Below are 17,868 nucleotides of genomic sequence, written 5' to 3'. Positions count from 1 at the left end.
CTTTTTTTTTTATTATTATTATGATGAATGAGTGATTTGTCTAAGAGGGATGTGGAGGGTTGTGTCAGCTGTAGGGTCCTCAGACAGACATGGCTATTGCTCCTCAGGGGGTGTCTCTGAACCACCTCCTTAGAGCCTACTTACCTGCAGATTCCTGGGCTCCACCTGACCTACAGAGTCATTGGCAGCGTATTTACCCAGCAGCCCATGTGGTTCTCACATATATTAAAGTTGGATATAAACACATATAAAGTCACACATATTCTCTCATATTAAAGTTTGAGATTACCCGTATAGAGAGCAGAAAACCAAATTCTTCTAGAACCAAACAGCATTACATTCTGGGACGTAGAAATCACCAGGTATTGCTCTTCTGTGATGTTAAGAATTTGGGTGTCAGATGCTTGCTGTTAAATAAAATTTCCAGGTCTTGTCCAATGGATAGATAGGATTTTGAAAAGGTGCTAATATTATCTTATTCAAATACAATAATATTAAAAAGTAAATAATAAAATGGAAGCTAAGGGAAAATGAGAGTAGGAAATAGAATGAAGTCAGGTGTGAATCCGAAACTTAGAAATGTCTGTATGCCACGAGGTCCTGTGCAGTTACCATAGCTGGCCCTTGAGCTTTCTGACAGTCAATGCACAGAGGAAAGTGCTATGAATCACCATGTCCATGAGGTGAAAACAAATCCGGTACTCAGATGGCCCAGATCTTCCTCCATGTGATACCTGAGATAAACTTCTCATGAGGGAGGCATTGTGTAATAAAGGAAGGTCTGTCAAACATCTGCACAGTGAAGAGCATGGATTTCATGAGGCTGTCTCTTATCTCCAGGTAGAGGCTGATTCACTCAAAATGCATTTCAGTAAAAGTAATTTAACTGGAAGGCTTTCCATTGAGTAAGAACACCGCCAAACAGTAGGTCATTGAATTATTTTTTCGTAGCTTTAAATAGGTATTGGACATGCTGTATGAGGCAGTAAAATGATTTTGATTTTATTAAACCATTACATAAAAGAGGGACAGGGTTTAATTCTCTGAATCCTTGTTCAGAACCCAGTCAAAATAAAGGGCTGGTGTGTCATTTTTAAATTCTATGATTCAAATAGAAATGTATTATGATAATACTTCATCTATCTAAGGTTCAACCATTCAGCAATCTCAGTTACTGAAACTGTACTTGAAAACCCAGAAATAGTCCCTAAGAAGTTGAAATATCCCGTAAGGCGTTAAACAACGGCCTCTGACTACAAGATAGAGACTCAGGCTTATTACCTGTAGCAGAACCTTCCATTCCCTGCTCAGTGATTGTCTCTGGGAGACAGGGAGGAGGAGGGAGGGAGGAACCTCACTGTCTTATAAGCCCGGATGGCGTTTCTGGAAGGAAAATAAACTGATGAATCTCTGGAAAGACCCCAGCATCACAGCCAGCAATGAAACGAGTAGCTGGTGGGCGAGAATCCTGCTTTTGTTCCTAGTTCTTCCACTGACTCACTCTGTGAAATAACTTAGTTTCTTTTGTTTTTATTCTTTTTTTTTTTTTCCGGTACGCGAGCCTCTCAACTGTTGTGGCCTCTCCCGTTGCGGAGCACAGGCTCCGGATGCACAGGCCCAGCGGCCATGGCTCACGGGCCCAGCCGCTCCGTGGCATGTGGGATCTTCCCGGACCGGGACACGAACCCGCGTCCCCCGCATCAGCAGGTGGACTCCCCACCACTGCGCCACCAGGGAAGCCCCTATTCTCTTTTTTTTTTTTAATTTTGTTTAATATTGGAGCAGAGTTGATTTATAATGTTGTGTTAGTTTCAGGTATACAACAAAGTGATTCGGTTATACATGTTTCTGTACTTTATGAAATCCTTTTCCCATTTAGGTTATCACAGAATATTGAGCACCTTTATTTCTTTATGTTCTCTCTTATCTCTGAAACAGATACAAACTGACCTTTAAATGAAAGTTTTGAAACTCCTGGATGGAATTAATTGCCCCTCCTTTCTGGCATGTGTTTCTGTTAAACCACTGGTTGCAGGATGGGGTCTGGGTCTCCTCTGCTAGGCAGTGAGTCCCAAGGAGGATTCCAGCCTCCTTCTGTCTGTAGCATCGGTCCTAGCACTGTGCCTGTCACACTGTGCTGTCAGTGGACATTTCCAGGGATACAGGGTTTTCCTTGGGAGCCTGTTTCCCTCAGGTCCTGGTTTGGCAAGTGCCTCCTCTTTTTACTCGACTGAAGGCTCCACAGGTCCTTCTACCTTGGCGCAGTGGAGCCCTTGCTCCCGTCCCCTTTGTGAACGAGGAAGAGCCCCTCAGCTCGAATGAGCTGGAATGCTCCAGAACGACAGTGGGGACTGGCAGGCAGCTTCCTGTGACTGCGGTCGTGTGCGGTGCTTGCTGCCCGGGCCTCAGGTGTCCTCCTACCCGGGAGACTCTCATAGTCATTATTTCTGCCATTTTCCAGGACTGACTTCCTAAAGCAGTATCATGTTCTGTATTTCTAATCATGGATAAAGGTAATAGGACATTATAGAATATTTGGACAATCAAGAAAAAATACCTGTGACCCAATTACTTTTCTTTTTGCAATTCCTTTCCAATATTATCTATATACGTATTTTATGCTAGTTTGTGCATTTCTGATTTTACTTAACATCATTATAAATGAAACTTTTCCATATAGTATACACTCTTCTTTATTTTTTCCTTTTAATAGCCATGTAATATTCCATGGTATGGATATACCATTCCAGTTTTTTTTCTTTTTCCATTTTTTCTTCTGTATTCCTTTACTTTTTTAAAAAATATTTTTTTATTGAATGAAAGATTTTAAATTCTATGGTGCTTTACAATATTCAGAAGTTTCACACACATGACTTCATACAAGCCCATAATCCCCTTTTTTTCCCCACCCCCTGTATTGCCCCTCCCCCTTCCCTCTCCCCACTGGTAAACATTAGTTAGATCTATATCTGTGAGTCTGCTTCTTTTTTAAATACACTCTTCTTTTAAATCATTAGGCTTAACTGGTGTACATTCCATCGGGCAGATGAATTATGATTTGAATAACGTTTTTAAACATCAAAGCTGTAACACCTAAACCTAGTTTTTCTGTTGCTTAAGGAAATGGTATCTAAGACCAAGATGGAGTTGCATCAAAACATGGAGCAAGAACTGCAGCGAGAACGCCTGGCTGCCGAGCAACTCATGGTCCGCAAGATCCAGAGGATCATGATGGAGTGCCACCAGGAGAAAGTCCAGGCTGTGGAGGAAGCCCGGGCCCAGGAGAGGCACATAGCCCAGGAGGAGATCCAGGCCCAGAGAAGGTACTCCAGGGGGCACCCCTGCAAATCAGTGTCTTACTCTGTCAGAATCAACTTGGAGAAAGGGATAAGGTTGAAGCACATAGGTGGATATTTCCCAGATTTTGCGTTTTTACATTTTTTTTAAAATTTACTTATTTTTTATTTTTATTTTTGGCTGCATTGTGTCTCTGTTGCTGTGCACGGGCTTTCTCTGGTTGCGGTGAGCAGGGGCTACTCTTTAATGCGGCGCGCGGGCTTCTCATTGCAGTGGCTTCTCTTGTTGTGGAGCACGGGCTCTAGGCGCATGGGCTTCAGTAGTTGTGGTTTGCAGACTCTAGAGCGCAGGCTCAGTAGTTGTGGCACACGGGCTTAGTTGCTCCACGGCATGTGGGATCTTCCCGGGCCAGGGATCGAACCCGTGTCCCCTGCATTGGCAGGTGGATTCTTAACCACTGCACCACCAAGGAAGCCCTGTTTTTACATTTTTATTATGGAATATATCAAACATAGAGAACAATATATAGTGTATTGTAGAATATGTGTGTGTGTGTGTGGTTTAAAGAAAAATAACACGAATACTCAAGGGCCTACCAGCCATCTGAAGGGATTAAAAAGTCCCATGTTCTTCCTCAACCTCATTTCCTTCCTTTCCCCCCTCTCGCGAGATAACTACTGTTCTAAAAATTGTGTTTTTCATTCTATATCTCCAGTTTTAGGGACGGAGAGGAATCAAGAAATACTTTTCCACAGACACATATAAGTCAGTCTTCACATTCTCTAGCCCATACCATACACTACTGTGGATGGGTTACTTTTGGTCTTTTTCTTATTACACAAGTCATAATGCTGTAAACGAAGTTGACCTTATAGAAATATAGAGAGCAAAAATTACAAAGTCCCAACTCACTGCTTCCTACCCCGTCCCTGTCTCCCAGAGACGATCATTTTAAAGAACGGGGTCTGTATCCTTCTGTGCCCTTTTGATGTATTTACAGCCTTATATATGTGCATAATCTGAAATAATTTTTACATAAATTGGATCATATATATATGTGTGAAAAATACCAAAGGAACCATTTTATAATATGTAATGAACATTTGATGGAATTGGCCAGTTTGAACAGGACAGCAATCCGGAGCCCTAGTGGCCAAGAGAGAACCTCGGTTTCCAGGTGTTCAGCGACCTGACCAAGCTCATGTAGCTGAAGCAGCAGGACCAAAACTGAAACCTTTGTATTCCACCTCCTGGGCTAGGACTTGTCTCTTGCTTTGCTGCTTGAGTTAACAGATCTGTTTGTATATAATTAATGGGTAAAATCGTCCTTGTTAGAACTGTTTAGAATAGGGCCAAAGGTAAAATTCTGTAGGGGGTGCAGATAAATAGGAATGAAGGCTGCAGCCGCGGCTTCTTTGGTGGTCCCCCCTTCTTGCACAGGCTGTAAGTCACTGTGAGGCAGAGGAGGAAGAGGAAAGAGGATTTCAGGAGAAAGTTAGAGAAGGCGGTTACTCCTGAGTGAGTTGTGGTCCAAAGCAGTGGAAGGTGGCTCTCCTCTCCCTCTGCTTCCCACCCTCCATCTGCAGGAGCTCTGTCCATCCTGAAGAAGCCTCTGGGTCCTCTCTTCACACACACTGGCAGCCTCCTGCTTCCTCCTTCCCTCTTTCGCTTTTGTCCCCCTTTGGCTCTTTCCTCTGTTAGGTTCAACAGCCACCTTTCATTAAGCCAGTTGACTAAGATTAGGGAACTGCCATGCCTGTTATTTTAAGTATATCCATCTAGAATGTCCATTTTGTTACTGATGTGTTCCAGGTGCCTGGCAGAGAACCTCGCGCATGGTGGGTGTTCTTTAAATAGTTATCAAAGGTTCAAGCTTGTTCCAGTCAGCTGAACCCACTTTGCAGCACACCAGGTCTTATTTCGAGACATTGCTAGATTCCAGCGTTCTTTAGAGCATTTGCAGAAATTAATATATGGAGAAGGGCCACTGTTGAGAATTCCACTGTGGATCTCTTACTTGGCTATAAACTTTCACTCAAGACTTCAGAATACTTACATATTGTGACAAATTTGTTAAATGCTCAGAAAACTTTCTTTGTGGGTTGAGGTGATTGAGTTCTAAACAGATTATCTAGGAGACACTGTACTCTTTCTCTTAAAGGTAAAAAAAAAGAAAAAAGAAATAAACATCTTGCTCGGAAAGGTTCTAAGTATTTACTTGCCCAAGGCAAAGGCATGACTGAAGTGACTGCTCAGGAATGTGTGTGGTGATGGCTGTAATTCCTGGTGACAGCTGCCCTTTATTCCACACTAGAACGTGCAAGGCCCTTTGTATGCTTCTCATTGAATCCTCATATCCCTTCCTGGGGGATTCAGTCATCTTTCGTATCTTCAGATGAACACGCTGAGTCTTAGAGAGAGACTAAGCAACTGCCCAAGGTCACCTGGAGAAGATACAAACCCTGGTGTGTATGATACCGAAGCTTGTGACCTTCCCTTACGCCACCCTGCTCACTTCACCAGAGTTCATCAAGTGCCTTCTGGGGCTGTGGTTCTGAGCTCGGGCACTGAGGAACAAGGCTCTTGCCTCAACATTATGTGAAGTAAGTAAAGCATAGCTGTCCCCTTTGAGCAAGGCTAGAGGGACTTGTGCAAAGAACACATGGGTGCTGGAGGAGTTCTCGGTCCTGGAATGATCAAGCAAAGAGTGTGTGGGCTGTGTGATGAGGCGGGTTTCTTGGAGGAAGTTAGTCTTGGTTTGGGCCCTAGAGAGAAGGGAGGAGGTCCCATTTGTGAAGGACTGAAAAGAGTGGGGACAGCATGAGCAAACACATGGAGGGGAAGGTGGGGAGCTTAACGAGGCGGAGCTAAGGGAAGTTGGGAGCATTAATACCCCAGAGATAGAAACGCGCTGCTGAAGGTTGGACTCTGGAGATGCCTCCTCTCCTCCCCGCCCCGTCTGATGTCTACCGCCCCAGCATGGGTAGCACTAATCCTCCTGCAGACCAGGTGCAATAGGTTCCCAGCGTCTCAGGTGGAACATCAGAATATATTTTCCTTATAAGCACACTGGTTATGGCTAATTAAAATAGTGCTAAGAGTCCTGTAGTTCAAGTGAAATAGCTCATTGTGGGCTCACCTGGCAAATGATCTGCTACGTTCAGTGTTTCTCCAAACATTGGATGCACAAATGAATTTTGGAAACAGATCCCTGCGTAACTTAGGAATTGCCTATGGAGAAATGAAGTGTTGGTTTTTGCTGTACCAACACTGGGAAAATAACGGGTGAAAGTTGGAAAGGACATTTAAAAAAATATCAGATCCCTTTAAGCGAGAACAGATTTTGGTAGTAAGGAGTTTAAAGGGGGCTGTCATGGAGGGTGGGAGCTGGTGTCATCTAAGGTACAGTTTGAGCAGATGTACCTGAGATCAGCTCTGGTGGAGCTTTTTAGTCAGCCCCTTAGATGGACACCTCCTCTGTGTGGGTCCAGAGAAAGCCAGGCTGACCTAGTAGGAAGCTCACACCTGCTTGTGATGGAGCCGTGGTTCTGGAGAAGGGGTGTAACTTCCTCCTTGGGGATTTGGGGCCGGCTCAAGGAAATGCCTTCCAGTGCCTTCTGATCTAAGCCCCATGGGCTCTGATCATCATCTCCACAATCTCACCAACATCCTAAAGTTATAAATCATCGGCCTGAATCCTAAGGTTGTGTGTAGACGCACCTTCTGAACACTATCTATGCCTCTATTGTCCTGTGACCTGGGCTGAGAATCAGGAAGTTGGTTTTGATTCTTCTTCTTTCTGTAGCCCCTAAATCCTAGCAATAATGGATTCTGGCACTTGTGACTTTGTAATATTTCTTGGATTTCCCCCTTTCTCTCCTTCTTCCTATCCCTTTCTCTTTCATCATTAATTTAGATCATTGTACACTCAGAATGTTACAAACTAGTACAAATTGGTCTCTCTACTTCACCCAACTCGGATTCAGTTTACCTGATATTATCAGAATAACAATTCTAAAATGTTATTTTCAGTGTGTTGCCCTCCTGATAAGAAATGTATAGTGATCTCTTATGCTATTGAAGCAGGCAATGTGTTCTACTGAAGGGTGGGAACTCTCCGATTTTCTCCATTGTGTGACATTGAACAATAACTGTCTCCCCAAGCCTCACTTTCTTCACCTGTTACATGGGAATAATAAGAGGTAATAAATACAAATAGAACCGGCTTCAGTGGGTGAAAATTAAATGAGATATAGTGCATGTAAATTGCTTAGCACAGTCCCTGGGACACAGTAAGTACTCAATAAATGGTGACCCTTTTTATTAATAACGGATATAGCCTAGTTGGTGGGAGAGGGAATGAGAAAAATAGCATAGCAGCTGGAGGCTCAGGACAAATGATGTTTACCTCCAGATTGGGAAAATCTGTCAGGTTTGACAGTCAAGTTGAAAGAATCAGAGACAATGAGAAAACTGCACCTTGGAGGGTAGAAGCTGGGGTAAGTCTTGGAGGGACTGTATTAGACTAGGAGGCAGAGAGGGGAGGGTTTTTATTAACAACATAAATACTCGAATTCAACATTTGTAGGTTTTTTAATCCTCAGATCTTTAGAGGTTCTATTCCAACTAGGTATCAGGAGATATCCACAGAAGTGTATCTCAGTGGCTAAGAGATTTGCCCTGAACCCAGACTGCCTGGGTTGTAGCACTTGTTTTGCCACTTTTTCTAATTAAGTGAAATTGAGCAAGTTGCTTGACCTCTCTGAGCCACAGTTCCTCATCTATAAAATAGGCCTCATAGACTGAACTGCCTCATAGACTTGTTTGAGTAATCCTTGAGTTAATATATTAACCATTGAGTTACTATTGAGTTTATAGTTGGCTGCTATAAATTCTATATAATTGTATACATTATAACCAGAGGCCTATGAATTCATTCAGCAGTGGTTCTCAAAGTATGGGCCCAGACCCTTTCAGCAGGTCCCCAAGGTCAAAGCTATTTTCTTAATAATACTAAGATGTGATTTGCCTTTTCACTCTATCTCATGAGTATGTAGTGGTGTTTTCCAGGGTTTTATGTGTGATATCTCAGCAGATTGAAATGAAACGAAAATCTAGCTTTTTTTTCTATTAAGCCAGACAGTAAAGAGTTTTGCCACAAATGTAAAATGATGCTACTTTTCTCACCAAAAGTTTTTTATTTTTTTAAATTTTTATTATTTATTTATTTTTTAATTTTTGGCTGTGTTGGGTCTTCGTTTCTGTGCAAGGGCTTTCTCTAGTTGTGGCGAGCGGGGGCCACTCTTCATCGCGGTGCACGGGCCTCTCACTGTCGTGGCCTCTCTTGTTGCGGAGCACAGGCTCCAGACGCGCAGGCTCAGTAGTTGTGGCTCACGGGCTTAGTTGCTCCGCGGCATGTGGGATCTTCCCAGACCAGGGCTCGAACCCATGTCTCCGGCATTAGCAGGCAGATTCCCAACCACTGTGCCACCAGGGAAGCCCTCACCAAAAGTTTTTTGATTTAGAAAAAATATTTTTCCTACGAGGTAAGTGTTTTATGTTAATGTTTAATGGATTTATCGATACTTCACATGAATTTATAAATGTTTGTTAAATGTCTGACATTTAACTTTTAAAACTGTTAGGGTCACTAGATATAACCCATATGAACAAAAGTTCTTTGAGTTTCTTGGTCATTTTAAGACTGAAAAGTGATCTTGAGACCAAAAAGTTTGAGACTTCTGTCTTAGAGTATTGCTCAGATAGAATCAAGAATAGGGCTAAACTCACCCTGTGAGACAGTTTCCTCCCCTCTGGCTAAAGGTGAGTAGCTGGGTTGATATATAGAAATACTTTCTCTAGGGGTTTGGAAATCTGAGGCTATTTCTTCATTTGTTTTTAGATCTCTGCATTCATATTTTTCTGACTACAGTGGACTCGAGTCCCTAAAGTTAGCGTTAGACGCTAGACTAGTGGCCTCGCCCTAGCCCACAGTGGGGAAATCAATGTGCACCTTCCCTGCTCTGAAAAATATTTTTTTATTGTTAACATCTAATCAAAGCTCATCTCTACCAGCCTGTCTCAGACTGGTGACTCATGTAAACCATGAAAGCATTTCTCCTACATCTGCGGTGAAAGACAAAATCTTTTTTTTTTTGTGGCTAATCCATCTAACTATTAATATTCAACCCTTGTTCCTTTCTGTAGAAAGGCCATGGAGGAACTTTTGAGAGCTGGTGTCACAGTTATGAAGGATCAAGAGAACAATGTGAGCCAACTGATAAAGGAAAAAGAACATAAAATGAGCGTCTACTATTGCATGGCTCAGAAACAGAAGCAAGAAGAGGTTCAGAAAGTGCTTCAAGAAGTGGAGAAAACACATCAGGCCACGCTTAGAAATGTGATGGACAAACTGCTTAACACTCAGCGGGAGCTGCTGTCTATGGCGAAGCAACTGGAAATCATGACAAATTGGAAAGATTTCCTGGAGGAGGAGTTACAGGAAACCAGGGTAGCGTTTCAAAAATACATCAATTATACGTTTCCGCAGCTCTCACCGGGACATGCAGCTTTTATTCTGCCAGAAAGAAAGAAAATGCCTTCCGGTCTTATTACTCTGGAGAGCCAAGCAACTCTTGATAAGAAGTCTTCATCTGAAATGGCACTACAAAAGACATTGTTCTAAAGACTAAATAAATCCACTCAAAAACCATTTATTGATCCCCAGTTATGTGCAGCGGACTAGTGAGCTGTGAGCATTTTGATGGAAAACCAAAATATGCAAAAGCACATTCCAGGCTACGATGAGGTTCCAAGTCTGATGGAGGAGAGATAACAGTGAGAGGGGTCAAAACTGACTAGGAGGGAAAAAGATTTCTTGGAAGAAGTCTAAACATACTTCTGTATCTGGCTTTACTCACGTTTACATCAGACATTTAACTATTTTAGTATTTGTTGCAGTTAAAAAACAGTAAAGGGACATGTTCTTAGATGGTTTCCGTTGTGGAGAGGTGTGTCTAGTAATCCAGTATGTCTAGTAATCTAGTCTAAAGATTATTATTTTGTGAACTGCAATAGCTTTGTAGGAAAAAAAAGCAGTGTTTCTCAGATTCAATAGGATAAAACTTAAATTCTGGGAAGCCTATATAAAATAATTCAGAAAGGACTCTCTTATATTTGCCATTTGTGAAAGAAAAATATGTCTTTAGAGGTCAGATTCCTTGCCTCAGGGATGGGGAGTCCCCTTATGTTTATACCCAAGCCCAGGAGTGCTTGGAACTCATCTCCTTTAGGTCAAAATGCAGAAAAGCATTCTGTACCGCAATGCTCAGGACCAACAAATGTCAACATCTACTGAATTAAACTGGATGAAAACCCAAGCCATAAAGACTGCTCCAAAAAAATCTATCCACTTTAATGTAGCATCCTTAAATTATTAATCACCAACTTATATTGGTGGCTTTAAAATTAAGTACCTGGAAAGCCGTTTTCAGTAAATTAAAAAGTGCTATCGTCAAGCAGGCCTTAGGTGGGTTTGTTTACATTGACTGGTCTGGGATTTCCTAATGATAAAAGTAGTGATGTGTTTACAACTGCATAATGGACTACACTCTCCTAGTGCTTAGCTTCCTGATTCTGCAGGACTACTGCGGTCCATACTAATCGATTGCCTAGGGGCTGGAAGTCAGAACATTTATACAGTACTTTACACTGCCTTTTCCAGCACGTTCTTCTCATAGCAGTCAATGGGATAGGCAGGACAGGGGTGGTGGTTAGCCCATTTTGACAAATGATAACATGAAAACTACTATGTACGTATTTACATGCGTGAAGTACTTTTTTCAAGTTGAAGTATAGTTGATTTACAATATTGTGTTAGTTTCAGGTATACAGCAAAGTGATTCAGTTATATATATATTTTTTTTCAGATTATTTTCCATTATAGGTTTTTACAAGATATTGAATACAGTTCCCTGAGCTATATGGTAATTCCTTATTGTTTATTTTATATACAGTAGTGTGTATATGTTAATCCCATACTCCTAATTTATCCCTCCCCCCACCTCTTTCCCCTTTGGTAACCATAAGTTTGTTTTCTATGTGAGTCTGTTTCTGTTTTGTATATAGCTTCATTTGTATTATTTTTTAGATTCCACATATAAGTGATATCATATAATATTTGTCTTTCTCTGTCTGACTTACTTCACTCAGTGTGATATTCTCTAGGTCCATCCATGTTGCTGCAAATGGCAATATTTCATTCTTTTTATGGCTGAGTAATATTCCATTGTGTATATACCACATCTTCTTAAACCAATTGTCTGTTGATGGGCACTTGGGTTGTTTCCATGTCTTGGCTATTGTAAATAGTGCTGCAGTGAACATTGGGATGCATGTATCTTTTCAAATTAGGCTTTTCATCTTTTCCGGTTATATGCCCAGGAGTGGAATTGCTGGATCATATGGTGATTGTATTTTTAGTTTTTTAAGGAACCTCCATACTGTTTCCATAGTGGCTGCATCAATTTACATTCCCAACAGTGTAGGAGGGTTTCCTTTTCTCTACATGGGAAGCACTTTAAAAACCTTAATATTTAATCCTCACAATGACTTTTGAAAGTAATTATAACTGCCCCCAATTTATAGGGAGGGAAACCGAGACTCAGGGAGATTAAGTAACTTTCTCCAGGGCACACAGCTAGTGACAGAGAGGGAATTCAAAATATCACAAGGCACAGGCAGATGGTTACATGAGAGAGACCTGGGTTTTGCAGACTTGAATAGATAAGAACAGCAGCTGGCACTGGGGAGTGCTAGCATGCGCCAGCCATGCGTACACAAGTGGACTCATTCATGTTTGCAGCAGGCTGTGAAAGGTAGGAACCATTAACACAGGCACAGACAGGTCAAGTCACTTTCTCAATGTCATACAGCGAGGAAGGGTCAGAGCCATTTTCAAATCCACAGAGTCAGTCTTCAGCCCACGCCTTCCGTCATTATTTTTGTTCAGATGTAAAGGCCTTGGTGCCTGGTTGGTTGACTTTGCAGGTGTGTGTCTTCGTGGCTTCTCTAATGAGGACTGGAAGGACGTGGTCTGTCCTCTATGTCAGGCATCGTTTTTGTCCCTTCTAGAAGTGAAAGGAAGTTGTACCTAGGATTGTGTGTCTGAGTTATTGGAGTCATTCACCAGATTCGCAGCTGAGCACAAGGAAGGAAAGCAGAAGGAAAACATCTTCTGAAGACATTTCACTTCATGGCCACAGTGAAGGTGTGTCTTTTGGTATCAGTGATACAGTGCGTAACATAAAAAGAAAGCAGGCGACTTACTTTTGGTTTGGAAAAAGGAATCTAGTTTCTCAGGCTTCAACCAGATTGGAATAAATTATCCGTGTTTTTAGTATTTTCCTTGTTTATATTGATACTTCACCCTCAGCTCCCACCCCAATCCCAACCGTTAGCTCCCTTAGGGTTTTTAAAGTAATGTGGATGCTTCCAATAAGGGCAGAGTTAGACATCTTGTTACTGTCCTGATCCCAGCTTGACCTGCCCACCAGAGGACTCCTCCCTCCGCTTCCCCACAGTGCTATTCAGCCCTCCTGTTGTAGGGGTGATCACAGGGGGTTCTGTCAGGTCAGATTGACCTGATCCCAGAACCCCACTTGCTTTTCGCCTTAGAGCCTGGAGTCAGCACGAACCACGGAGGGGAGGGGACCTCTTCTGTCCTCTGTTCTCATTCTGCTCTGCCTGCCCCAAGGCCAATTTGAAGAAACGGTATCTTTACTCTTACCCAAATCCTTCACCTTGATCACTTCAAGGCACAGTTCTTTCTAGCTTGAATGTCTCCAAGATGATATACCCCTGAGAATTAAAGTTCAAAGTGAATGGCTAATCTGCTCTAAAGGGCAGAAAAAGCTGATAGTAAACTAAAAATGAGACCTCCCTCGTATTTCCACAATCCCATCTATGGAACCTCTCAGCAGTTTCTTTTATTTTTTATTTTTTAAATAAATTTATTTATTTATTTATTTTTGGCTGCATTGGGTCTTTGTTGCTGTGCACAGGCTTTCTCTAGGTGCGGTGAGTGGGGGCTACTCTTTGTTGCGATGCACGGGCTTCTCATTGCAGTGGTTTCACTTGTTGCGGAGTGCAAGCTCTAGGCGCATAGGCTCAGTAGTTGTGGCTCGCGGGCCCTAGAACTCAGGCTCAGTAGTTGTGGCGCATGGGCTTAGTTGCTCCGTGGCATGTGGGGTCTTCCCGGACCAGGGCTCGAACCAGTGTCCCCTGCATTGGCAGGCGGATTCTTAACCACTGCGCCACCAGGGAAGCCCTCAACAGTCTCTTGTTTCCATGACACTGATAAGGATGATCCTTGTGGATAAAAAAAAGAAACAATGGAAAATACAGCAACAACCACTGACTGAGCATGTGCTATGTATCAGCTATGGCACTAAATTCCTTACTAAACCTTGTCTTACTGAAATCTCACAGCAACCCTGTAAGATGCCTCCTATTACTCCCATTTTGAAAATTAGGAAACTGAGGCTCAGAGAAGGAAAGTCACTTGTTGAAAAATGACAAATTGTTTGACTGCAGAGCCATGTGTTTTCCACAGTTACAGCACAGAGCCTAATTTAGTGCCTGTGTAAACACTGAGTAGGCGTCAGGGGTGCACTGCTTTCAAAACACATTGGAATTGTAGCGGGCAAGTCTGAATTACTGTGCAGTACCCTTGCTCTTCCAGTGGGCATGGGCTGGGAGCCAAGAATTGATCAGCCTTCCCTGAATGTGCTTGAGGAACCCTCCTGATGCGGAGCCCAGGGAAGAATTTATGGAGGGGCATAACCCAGAGCTCCCTCTCACCACGCAGGTGTCAAGAAGGGCAGAGTCCCTGGCGGGTTCTGGAGACAGAAGCTCAAAGGTGAGAATTGCAATGTCAAGTGAAAAATTGAAAGTGAGGTATGTCTTTGAAATCTCAGTGGGACACTTACATTTTCTAACAAAATCTGATTGAGACTAAGTCAGGCTATTTTCAAAAAGAAAGATTCCCTGAGTGAACCAGTTTTTAGTACAACTTGTCTTGAGAACACTTAGTAACTCTCCTGGTACCAATTACTGAGTACAATACCTAGAAAAGCCACTCTAGATCTTAGATACTAAGCCCCATGCAAGTTATTAAAATTGTAACCATTTTGGAAAGTTACTTTTAAAAGAGCTTAGGGAATTCCCTGGCGGTCCAGTGGTTAGAACTCGGCGCTTTCACTGCTGGGGCCTGGGTTCGATCCCTGGTCAGGGAACTAAGATCCCGTAAGCTGCGAGGCACGGCCAAAAACAAACAAACAAAGAGCTTAAAGTGCATTTTTCTTAGTTGTCTTAGAGGCTTCCTGTACAGTAGGAGTCTATGCAGCTCCCATGGTTTCTGATATTTAGGAAGCTATGTTAATTCCTGGAGGCCATCTGGGAACTTAATTGGAGGACCCTAAGAAATTACTGTAGTTAAATTTTATAGAAGTCATTCCACCAAGAAAAGAACCTTGTTTTTAGAGACAGGAGACCTGTGGGCTGGGAAACGGGTGCCTAGCATCCCTAGGAGAGATGGAGAAGCTACCTCACCCCCACAGCAGTCACAAAGCACAGGGGTCGGGCTATTTGGTAATCACTGGACCTTTATGTGACAAAGAAGGCACTCTGGTACTGTCTCTAACCTTGATTCCATTTGACCTATTTATAGCCTGCATATTCTAGCTTTGGGGGCCTTTTTTTCACTGACATCATGTAGACACTATTTGACAAAACAGGTTTGTTTACAGAACAGAGGGTTTTGACATTCTGCTGCCTCTAATAAGCTCTCCTTTCTGCTTGGCTGAGATCACTCAGAAGAAGAAAGAAGAAACCGTTGCCTTTTGCTGTCCAGTTATTGGAAGCCAGGCCATGCGTGAGTGCTTCACCTGCGTTTATTCAGCTCCTGCCTCACAGCAACCAAGTATCATATTCTCACAAAACAAGGAGGAAGCAGAAAAAGAGCCCAAATGGTCATCTTCCTAATGCATATTTAGCTTTTTTCAGAGAAAAATATCATTCTCATAAGCACAATAACAGCCTTCCCCTAATTACTCATTGGCCAAAACAGATTGATATGACCATTCATAAGACAATTCATGGCAAAGAGGGATATGATGATTGTCTTAGCCTAACAAGGATTTATCCACTAAAACTGAATGCTTCACTCCTCAAAAAAATCATAAAGTTCTACGAACAAGGAAGAACTACTAAGTGACTGTTAAGTAAACCATCAGAATTGTTTGTCCAAGACCATATGATTCCTTTTTTCCACTGGAAATGGAATTCATTGCCTTAGGTCTTTTTAAATAGTGTACTATTACTGTTGGGGCTGGCTCTGTGCTTGAAAACCAGTTTATTTATAACCTGTTACAAGTGCTATATCTGTTTGCAGTTAAGAAATACAGAATTCAAAGTGATCTCCTAGCTTGTAAGCAAACTGAGATTCATTGTCCCTCTTCTCTAAAAAAAATGAGTTAATGTGTCCAGAAACTAACTCTAGTAAAGTGGGGTTTAACATTAAAAAAAAAAAAAATTCAAGCACATCGAGGTTGGGTATTCCGCATCCTCACTCCATTTGAAAAGTGCAGACGCATTCAACGCATTACCATCTGATTCCAACTAGCAGGATTGAAAACAAATGGTTTTACTCTAGTTAGTTCTAAATAGAAACACTTTAATATTGAATTGAATGAAGTTCAAATTATCCTTTTCTACATAGCAACTGCATGTTAGGTCTTAAAATTAGCAAGGATTCAAGTTTAGCAATCTGCCTTTCCTTACTTTTAACCATATGTGATATTTCCTATTTCTCATAGCACTCTTTCCATCTGCTTTGGCTGTCTATCTCCTACCACTGGACTTTAAGATCCACTGGACTCTCTCTGCTGAGGACCCATAACAAACTCCAGGACCAGGTAGTATCCTTGACATATCACTCTGTGCATAAATATTTCCCATCCCCTCTCCCCCGACTCAGTATTCCCAAGGAAAGCTATTTCTATTATTGGTCCATTTGAAGGATTATGAGTTAATTACATAATAGAATGTATCCATAGAGTTATGCATTTCAGCTAGAAATCTACATATCTCTAGAAGCTCTACAATCTGTTCTAAAGAATCTACATCTCTAGAAATCATAGAGATGTATGGGATATGAATTATTGATTTTGTTTATTCAACATGCAGTAGGAAGCAACCTACTGTATACCAGGTGCCGTGTTAGATGCTCAGGTTCTTGGTACATGAGATAGGTGGTGGTCCTTACTCTTAGAGAAGTCAGCTAAGTGGGTAGAAGGATAGTGAGTACATGCATTATAACACTGTCGAGGGCTGGAGAAGTAGCAATGATGGGCTCACAGATCATTTTCTAACTCATGTCATGTTGTACTGCCAAGGCAGTAATATCTGGCATCAGTAGCCTGCTGGTATTCTTGCTTTGTGCTCAGTCCTGTCCACATTTGTGAAGGAGCAGCTTCATTTCAATTCTGTTTTCAGCAAAGTGGATTCTACAATTTCAAAGATAAATTTTCCTAGTTCTCATATGGTTTTGTTCTTCTTGAGGTTGTTAGTAGATGGTTGTTTCCCCTGTCAGTTCAGGCCAACAGCTTCCTACTTGACAAAATACCATCTCTGAGTTTTCTGGAATACAAGGAAATTCCAGCCTCTTTGTCAGAGGCCTCAGGAAGACACAAAAGACAATGCTACAACTGCTGTCACCCATTCCAGGGAGTCCAGAGTCATGGTCTGGCTTCATACTCTCTGGTCTCACAGATACACTCAGTGGACTTTGGCCAGGGAGCATCCCCCAAGTAATGGGCGCGTTGTGGGAATAAACCCCCCTGTTCTATTGCTGAGGAATTTAGGCAAGCTGCTCAGGGAGAATGACCCTCTAGAAGGGTGTGACCAAGTCACTCCTTGGGTCTCATCTCCAGGCCTTTTCTTTGCCTCTTTCAGTCATCAACATGAGACTGATTGCCTGAAAAGACTTCTTGACAAACAAGTAGTATTTGGTAACTGTTAGTTATTTTTATTTTTCATCCCTACAGAAATGAGATCACAAGTCATATATGGCTCTGCATTTTTCATGCAGATCCTATAGCCACTGATTCTAATTTTTAGAATGTACCAATTTTATTAATTTTTATTTCTTCAGTATTTTATGGATATATATATATATATATACACACGTGGATGTGAATTGTAGTCTACTGCTTGTAGATTTTAAAGTATATTTAGTCAGTGGTGAGTAGAACTTTATTTTAGCTTTAAAATTTAATCTTATGAGAGGCCTGCTGACATTTATTTTAAAGTTGTTTTATTCAGTTCCTTTTTTCTCTTGCACCCTGTGGAGTATGTTTATTGACTACAGATGTTAAGCACTTTGCTAAGGAACAGAAAGCTGCAAGATAGAATATGTACTTCACCTGAGTGGGTGCATAGAAACCGGCCGTGTGTCTGAATCTTTAAGAACTCAAGTGGAAGGTATGCTTACAAGTTTAAAGGTCAGAATCA

The 17,868-nt window shown here is 41.9% G+C and overlaps 1 protein-coding gene across 1 annotated transcript in view; it reads left to right on the top strand.

Annotated features, from left to right (window-relative positions):
• Nucleotides 1–11,334, top strand: part of C14H6orf163 (chromosome 14 C6orf163 homolog) — a 37,903-nt gene extending 26,569 nt beyond the window's left edge. Inside the window, exons 5-6 of the mRNA XM_060030444.1 lie at nt 3,121–3,323; nt 9,505–11,334. Coding sequence (XP_059886427.1) covers nt 3,121–3,323; nt 9,505–9,982 — 681 coding nt within the window. The 3' untranslated portion in view covers nt 9,983–11,334. The remainder of the gene's footprint in view (nt 1–3,120; nt 3,324–9,504) is intronic.
• The last annotated feature ends 6,534 nt before the right edge of the window (nt 11,335–17,868 follow it).

This window comes from Delphinus delphis, chromosome 14 (assembly GCF_949987515.2).
Source record: "Delphinus delphis chromosome 14, mDelDel1.2, whole genome shotgun sequence".
NCBI classification, from domain to species: Eukaryota; Metazoa; Chordata; class Mammalia; order Artiodactyla; family Delphinidae; genus Delphinus; species Delphinus delphis.
This window is presented reverse-complemented; position numbering and strand designations above follow the sequence as displayed.